Genomic DNA, 9067 nt, shown 5'->3' on the forward strand with positions numbered 1-9067 from the left:
TATATATATACTTAGCAGTATGTTTATACATTTTCTATTCCTCAAACAAATTGCTAATTATCAATTTATATTTTTTTCAGGTGTGAGGAACTTGTTTCACTGTCGACGAAAACGGAGTTTATATATGGGAATGGAATCTTCCCGAACTGAATCATTTCACAGTTCCACAATGGTTACCAAAGTGTAACCTCTGCAACAGGTAAAAAAAAACATCCATATACATTACACTCTCAGTTCTTTTGTCGATATAATCGTTTGTGTGCACGAATTTCAGCGATTTCATATATATATATATATCATTAGATTGAATACATGGATTGAATACACGGAAATTCATCCTTTTCTCTGACGAGTGGATGTATTACCTAATAATGATTAGCAATTTTGGATTTCATTTGGAAGGGTAATACATTCATGAAACGATCGTAACATATCTCAAACATTTTAAATGAACATACTTTATATATTTATTTAGGCACACCGGGCTTATATTCCGGTATATAAGTACAATCTGTAGAGTACCGAAAGGCTTTGCTGTAGTACACTATGCGTGGTACTAGTTATGTTTTACCCTGTTCTATATTCAATTTCCACTGATGATAATTTTACCTTTCGCTGTACGAGAATGGTTAAAATAAATAATAACCAACTACTTGACCAGACGACATCACAAATTTATGTTCTAGTACAGCAGTTATAAATCACGACTTGTTTATGTTAATTTAATACACATTCAATGAATCTCATTTATAAACATGCGGCAATATAAAGTCATGTCGCTGTATAAAATCACAACTTTACAATTCATAGCTGTAACACTTATGTTTAAAGTATAGCATGTTATAAAACTATGAAGTTCAAGTGAAGTCACTTAATGCTCAATGAAAAATACCGTATTAACTGGAGCACAGAGCAATCTCGAATATGATGTTGCCCACACGTTTTATCTAAAAGATGTTGCAAAAAAATATATGTAAGTAAATATATTCAATATAATAAATCTCTCTCTCTCTGTATATGTCCTTTTCTACTCTAGGCACAGGGCCTGAAATTTTGGATGAGGGGGTCAGTCGATTAGATCGACTCCAGTATGCAACTGGTACTTAATTTATCGACCCCGAAAGGATGAAAGGTAAAGTCGACCGCGGCGGAATTTGAACTCAGAACGTAAAGACAGACGAAATACCGTTAAACATTTCGCCCGGCGTGCTAACGATTCTTCCAGCTCGCCGCCTCATAAATAGATGTATATCTTATAACGAATATTTATTACGTAATAAATATATCTTTATCTTTCACTCTATTTCAGTGATACTCTCCAGCTCTTCTTGATATATTGTATTAACCTTTCTCACATTGTAATACCAAATATGGTATTAATACATGCATACGTAAATACATACACACACACATATATACACTTAAGTATGTACATACATATTGTTATATAGATAGATAGATAGATAGATAGATAGATAGATAGATATGTGTGTGTATGTGTGTGCTCCTGAGTACTGTATACAACAAGCACTGTAGCGCGCCTGAGCAGTGTACACAACGAGTTTAATATTTTTTATTATTATTATTATTATTATTACTACTACTACTACTACTACTACTACTACTACTACTGCTGCTGCTGCTGCTGCTGCTGCTGCTATTATTATTATTATTATTATTATTATTACATAATCATATGGCTGTGAGAAAACTTCGAGCACTCAATAGACAACTGCTTTAGTAATATGCACTAAATTATGACTGTTATAATTTTCTGCTTGTAAACTAGATTATTTATTTATTTATTCATATCTAAACGTTTCTTGAGGTTGGCTGCCGTCAACCGAAGAATCCGAACTTATTTCGGTTCATGACCGCATAAGACCTTTCAGCATAAGATTGTAATCCGTTTTACTCTTATATAATTCATACACTCGAAACATCAAGATACATATATATATATATTTGTGTGTGTGTGTGTGTGTGTGTGTGTGTGTGTGTGTCTCTGTCTCTGTGTGTGTGTGTCTCTGTCTGTGTGTGTGTGTATGTGTGTCTGAGTGTGTGTGTGTGTGTGTGTGTGTAAAGACTGAAGAAAAGAGGCGAGAGAGAGAAAGCGAGAGACAGAGAGGTTTTTATATATATATATATATATATGTGTGTGTGTGTGTGTGTGTGTGTGTGTGTGTGTGTGTTTACGATCTAAGCGCTGAGACACGGATACCCCGTTGTCTTGGTCAATTACGCCTCTCTGCTTCTGTTCAGTCGGTTTATTCAACTATTCTCAATCACCATAATGTTTCTAAATAGTTGAAGTATGAACTCTGAGAAAACGATTACATTTGAAATGATTCTATGAATAGACGGGGAATATCGATACACAACCAGAATATATTTATTGTTAAAATCTATCGATTTTTTTGTATTTTTTTTTATTTCATTGTTACTGTTTGTCCTTTGACTCGTTTATTACAAGAAATGCACTTAATTCTTAATCTTTAATGGTTAGCTTTTCCTTCATATACCTGTTTGTTTCAGGTGAGACAAAATAACGTTTATATATTTCCAAAATAGCGTAATTGAAGTGAAGGAAAAAAAACTTGAGCTTGTAAAAAATATCTGACAGTGGTCAAGATTGCTATTAAAAAATCCCGAACTGTTAAAAAAAGAAATGTTTCGTGTAGAGTTTGTTGAATTCTAACATTTTCGGTAATGCCTTTTTTTCTGGGTTTTTTTTGTTTTTTTTTCTTCGGTAATGAAAATAACATTATTCCACTTCTGAAATCGAAGCTGGATGGCAAAATCTCCACGTTGGCATATTAATTCTTGCACCCTTGATGATAGAGGATTGACAAAAGGAAAATGGAATTTTTATTTACTTTTTTTTATTTTTGTTTGATATTGCTATCAAAATATTCCTTGGAATAAAAGATTCCATAATATTGTTCTGCTAATTACGACATTAGGTTCGAATGTCACGTTTGCAGCATTATCTATGGAACGAAATCAGAAAGTACTTTGAACGGTAATAGCCAAACAGGCACTATATTAGAAGAGGCTTGTTGAAAGTGCCGCATCGTGGAATTGAATCCTCATTTTTTCATATATAGAGAGTTGTTATTAGAGTTGTTCATTATCTTTGTAATACCAAAATTATTTGCAATTTGGTATCTCTGGCCGGGATTTTCTCGAACGATTTCTACGTCCTAGTCTTTCTGTACTGGTACCTTACCAACAGGAGTCTTTAACGTCTTCAACTAAAAGTCGTCCAGTTGAGCAGCTTTCCTGATTCGGGATTCAGTAAGACTTTTTATTTCAACTTCTGTGTGATCACTTGGTGAGTTAGAAATAGCAGTCAAATCTCTCTTAAATTATCCCTTCTATTAAAGGTACAGTGCCTGAAATTTGAGGAGAGTGGATAGTCGATCAAATCAATCCCAGTGTTTCACAGATATTTAATTTATTGAACCCAAGAGGGATGTAAGGCAAAGTCGACTTCGTCGGAATTTGAACTCAGAACATGAAGACAGACGATATGTCGCTCAACATTTCACCCGGCGCGCTAAGGACTCTGCCAGCTAGCCAACCGCCTTAAATCTCTCTTAAATTATGTTCTATTATCTTGAGAAAGGAATGAAATATTGGATAATGTAGCACTAGAGCCTCAATCTTTAAGAAGCTTAGTACGCCTTTGATTATTAGCTTGCGTGATTGAGATTGATCTCAAGCAAAACACTAATAGCAACAACAACTGTCGTAACCACAACTTCTACTATTGTAGTAGTGCTGATGCTCCTACTGCTGTTGCTACCGCTGCTGCTACTGCTGCTGCAACAATAGTCACACCACAACCTGGCAAAAATTGATTTCGTTTATCTTGACAGAAAATTCATCTGTGCCGGGTTACAACGACTCAATGATATTTTTATCGATCTCGAAACGGATGGAAATATAAGATAACTGGTTGATAGGAAACTAAGCACTAAGATAAAATGAGCCAACGTAGGATCCTTTACGTAGTCATTTGACCTGCTAGAAATAGCAATTCAGTCTCCCACAAATCACTAAACATCAACAGCTGTTAACACACCGTACTTAAAGATAAAGTCGACCTCGACGGAATTTGACCTCAGAACGTAAAGATGGACAAAATGCCGCTTAGCATATTGTCCGGTGTGCAAACGATTCTGCCAGCTTGTCTCCTTTAATATTACCAAATAGATTTTTTTTTTTTTGTTCACAAGAGACAGCGGACGTAGTTGGTGCTCAAATCTCCGCAGGTAATCCCAGACTGAACAAGTTGTTACTCGCCTTCAAATTATACCTATTAAGAAAACCAGAACAGATAAATAATTTCAGAAGGATGTAATCCAAGGAAAAAGAATTTGGGAAAAATTTAGCGTAAGGTTTAAAGAACAAAGACATGTGGAGTGAGTTGAGAAATGTTCGGATACAGATTTTTACTGGTGGATTTGGAGGCTGAGATGAAATAGAAATGATGAAAATAATGAGCCGGATCGGCTTGGATTGAGATGATTCACAATTTGCTAGTCAGGGAAGATTCCATTAAAGATAGAAAAGCCAGAGAAAGGAAACAAATTGTCTGAGAGCAATAGGTTGTACGCATCGATAAATTGTATATACACCAATCAGCCGGGTAGCCATTTCTTTTATTTTGTACGTGGTCTAGAATGTTTGTGTGACAGCAGCAATATTTCATCATCATCATCGGCGAGCTGGCAGAATCTTTATCACGCCGGGCGATATGCTTAGCGGTATATCGTCCGTCTTTATGTTCTAAGTTCAAATTCCGCCAAGGTTAAAATTTGCCTTTCATCCTTTCGGCGTCGATAAATTAAGCACCAGTGAAACAATGGAGTCCCCTCCCCAAAATGTTCAGGCCTTGTACCTTTAGTAGAAAGTATTATTTCAGGTATGTAAAATTCATTCTTACGTCAGTTTTACCTGAGATTTATAGAAAATCAGAATTAAAATAATATTGTTTGTCCTTGAAGGAAGATATTCAATGTATGTAGAGAAATTATCAATTGCATGTTCTCGATTTTATCTAATATAGTTGCCCTTTTACCAATTTTTCTTTCGTTTTAGAGTATATAGACACACGCACACACATACATACATACATATATACATACATACATACATACATATATATATGTATATATATATATACATTTAAAACAGAATATTATACGTTTATAAAGTTCTTTGGTTTTTTTTAAATTAATTTATTCTATTAATGTCTTTTCTGTTTATCCAATAATCTTTAACAAAATTCCAGTATATATTCATTTAATTATTTGAAAAAAGATAATTTTTCAATTCATATAGTTTTGTTGCCGATTCTCTCATGAAAAGATGTTTATTTTCTCCAAATATTCCATTAAATTTTCATTTGTTTTGTGTATAGCTATTTTTCTTCTGAATCCTTTTATTCTTCAAGTCTTTACTTTTATTTCGTTGAATTATTTCATTTGTTTTTTTGGGTTTTTCTTTTTTTTTTTAGTGGGGGGGGGGGTAATTAAATTTCTATGAATTCAATTGTTTTTCTAGCTTTATGTATTTGAACATTACTACATTTTCTCAGGTGGTGTGCGTTCGGATACATTTTTCTACATTATTCTTTATTAAATGCACTTTACGTTATTTCTCCCTTTTTCTTAAGTTACTTGCTTTCATATTTTTGCTTCTATTGATTTCAGCTGTAACTGTTATAGCTTGTGGTATTGCATAAATTATATCAGTAATATTTATTTCATTTCCTTACATCAAAATTACTTTTAGTGCATTGTTATTGATTCATTAATATTCTGTTTTAATATTGAATAACATGTTCTTACCCCGAAGTTGATGAAAAGAATTTTTTTTATTTCTCAAAGTTTCACTTTAATATTTGGTTTCGTAATTCATATTGAACTTGTAATATGCTTTTTGTAGACAAGACAATATTTCTATCGGGGTTAGTCGTTATTATATTATGTATCAATGTTCAATTTTGTATGTTAGTCATCGAAGAAAAAAAACTCATGTTTGTGGAGTCATTAGAGCTGGAAGCTGGAAGAGATGAAGAGTGTGAGGCTAGAGTGTGTGATTAGAAACTCACCTGAAATGTACAGGATCAAAAGATAAGTCATTACCACATAGTTGTGACATGAAATATATTGCGATTATAAAAATGTGCTTTATTTTTTTTCTCCCTTTACATCCGGTTTCAAACATGTTCAAGATTTCTCCACTGGATTTCATTCAATTTTTTTCGCTTGCTATAATAATCTATGTGTGTACGTTTATGCCTATATTAAAGGATTTTTCAAGGCTAATAACGCAGAATTCGGTATTCTACCAAGGCATCCATGTTAAATTGGATATAAAGATTATCTGTTGGTATTAATGCTGCTTCTGTCGCTAATACTCTTTTTTTTTTTTTACTTGTTTCAGTCATTTGACTGCGGCCATGCTGGAGCACCGCCTTTAGTCGAACAAATCGACCCCAGGATTTATTCTTTGAAAGCCTAGTACTTATTCTATCGGTCTCTTTTGCCGAACCGCTACGTTACGGGACGTAAACACACCACCATCGGTTGTCAAGCGATGTGGGGGGGGGGGGGAGGCAAACACAGACACACAAACACATATACATATATACGACGGTCTTCTTTCAGTTTCCGTCTACCAAATCCACTCACAAGGCTTTGGCCTGCCCGAGGCTATAGTAGAAGACACTTTCTCAAAGTGCCACGCAGTGGGACTGAACCCGGAACCATGTGGTTGGTAAGCAAGCTACTTACCACACAGCCACGCAATATTTTTAAATCTATCAAAGTGTATAGTTACTAGGTTGTTAAAAGATGGTTCCTCGTTGATCAAATAAATTTATTGCAAATGTTTCAGCACTTCTAACTAGCGAAATCGATTTTTGACCCCGCAGTGTGTATCCACTGGGTTTGATTCAAATTACTTATTTTTCCAGATGAGTAATTAAAAAGAAAAAACTGAGTACCGTGAGGAGGTGATCGAAATGAAGGTGAATAGTTCTGAGCGATGGGCATCCGTAAATTATACGAATAGAAAAGAAACGTTTGCATCGTATTGTTGCTGATGTTGTTGTTGTTGTTGTTGTTGTTGTTTATCGTTGTTGTCCTTGTTGTTGTGTGGCCCAACTTAGCTCTATCGTACAGGTCTACGACGCGCGAGTAGTCGTACAAACAACTAAAAGTGTCCGTAGATATGTTGTTCCAGATATACTGTCCATCCTCCTTGCTGAGAGCCATACCACACATTTTAACTTGGGTGGTATACACAACCAGGTAATAAATTTACCTGAGTAGTTAAAAGTGAATCTGTCTCCCGGTAATGGGTTCTTGTTTAGGATGGAGGTCAAAAATAAATTTTGACGGCTGAGAAACCGGCGGCGTGAAGGATGATGATATACAAAGATTTAATACTAGAATTAAACAGGAGTTTAGAGGACCCATGAGAGGAGATAAAGAAATTGAAGAAGAGCAGAACGTGCATGATGGCAAAGCAGCAACCAAGGGAGATAAGTGGGACGACGTAGTTAAGGATTAGTTCGGTAAGACAGTTACAAGCAGAGAGTATCGGGCAACCGGAAATGTGGTCTTGAATGAAGAAAGTAGATAGTGTATCACCCAGGCGTTTTGTCGGTGATGTTAGTAGTTGCAAGATGAGATGAGATGAGCTGGGATACCATGGTGCAGACGAGTTTTTGGACTGGAACAATGTTGTCTCGGGTAGTTCAGGTAGCAGTGCCGGTCACTAATTTCACGGTGGATTTCTTCCCAGTAAAGATTCAGATGCTTAACTCGTCAAGATCGCCGTACATGTGCCAAGGGAGTAAATGGAATAATATTTCATGTCCATATTTAAACTAATAGTTACATTTTATAACTCACAACTGAAAGTATTGAAAGTTTTGGCATCGAGCAAAGGGAAATAACAAGTGAAAGCAAGTTTCCAATCCGCCCCATTGATGTTTCATAGTTGTTGGTATCTTCGGTTACGTGACATAAATTTGCAAGCTCTTAAAAATTGCTTCTTTTTCTTTTAGTTATTGTTGCTGTTTAATGTTCTTGTTTTGTTTTTGTTTTGGGGTTGTTGTTGTTTTTTAACAGCATCCATTTGAAGTTTGTTTCTACTTTTATCTTTCTCGATAATTTGTAAAGAAACTATGAAAACATATCGACAGCAATTCTAAAAGAAATGGCTTACTGTGCTAACATTCAGTAAGTGGCCATGCTCAGTTCAATTCTTATTGATCTATATAAAAGCGTACAGCATAGCAAAATATTCTATATCAGTAAGTTAAACAAGCAACAAAAAGTGCATAAGAGAACGCTTCTATTTGAAGCAATTCCTGTTGCCGTTTTTTTTGTTTTTTGTTTTTTCATAAGAAAATTAGATGAAACCCCAATGTTGGAAGCTAAATTAGCAACGTATATACTTGATGCCATTCTTCATTTAATACCTTTTAGTAGCTCATTTAGTGGATCTGTGCAAAAATAAAATGCTTAAAAGCGAAATTATTTCCCAAGTGAAGTGTTGCATCGTACCAAATGTGCAAATATTGGAAAGAATTTACTTGTTCCATACTTTGATGGAGAATTGATTTCTGATGTAGGAAATGTAAATGTTTTTGCACTTCTATTAGATTAATCTGTTTGTATCATGGTTAACAAATTTCTGGGAATGGGATGGAAATGGTTGTAGTGTATTTTAGTAACAATTGTAAAAATACGTACGTAGTTATCTTGATTTGGTACTTTTAGAAGAGTGTGATGCCAAATGGAATTGTAGATTCTTTGAGAGAAAAAAAAAACAACGTACAGCTACAGCAACCAATAAGAAAGAAATTAAACGTTAGATATTGATTGGTTATCGGTTATTGGAACTGACAATGCCAGTGTCATGGTAACAGTTAACAATGGTACCAAAGAAGTTCCATCATCATTTCGGTTTGCGTGTGTGTGTGTGTGTATATGTGTGTGTGTGTGTGTGTGTGTGTGTGTGTGTGTGTGTGTGTGTGTGTGTG

General features: G+C 34.9%; 1 protein-coding gene across 2 annotated transcripts in view; it reads left to right on the plus strand.

Moving 5' to 3' along the window:
• The window catches only part of LOC106883454 (QRFP-like peptide receptor), a 387136-nt gene that overhangs the window by 341401 nt on the left and 36668 nt on the right, over positions 1 to 9067 (plus strand). For both annotated transcript variants that reach the window (XM_052973172.1, XM_052973171.1), the window contains one exon: positions 81 to 199. In XM_052973172.1, coding sequence (XP_052829132.1) covers positions 81 to 86 — 6 coding nt within the window. In that variant the 3' untranslated portion in view covers positions 87 to 199. The remainder of the gene's footprint in view (positions 1 to 80; positions 200 to 9067) is intronic.

The sequence above is a fragment of the Octopus bimaculoides genome, chromosome 15 (assembly GCF_001194135.2).
Source record: "Octopus bimaculoides isolate UCB-OBI-ISO-001 chromosome 15, ASM119413v2, whole genome shotgun sequence".
Lineage (NCBI taxonomy): Eukaryota > Metazoa > Mollusca > Cephalopoda > Octopoda > Octopodidae > Octopus > Octopus bimaculoides.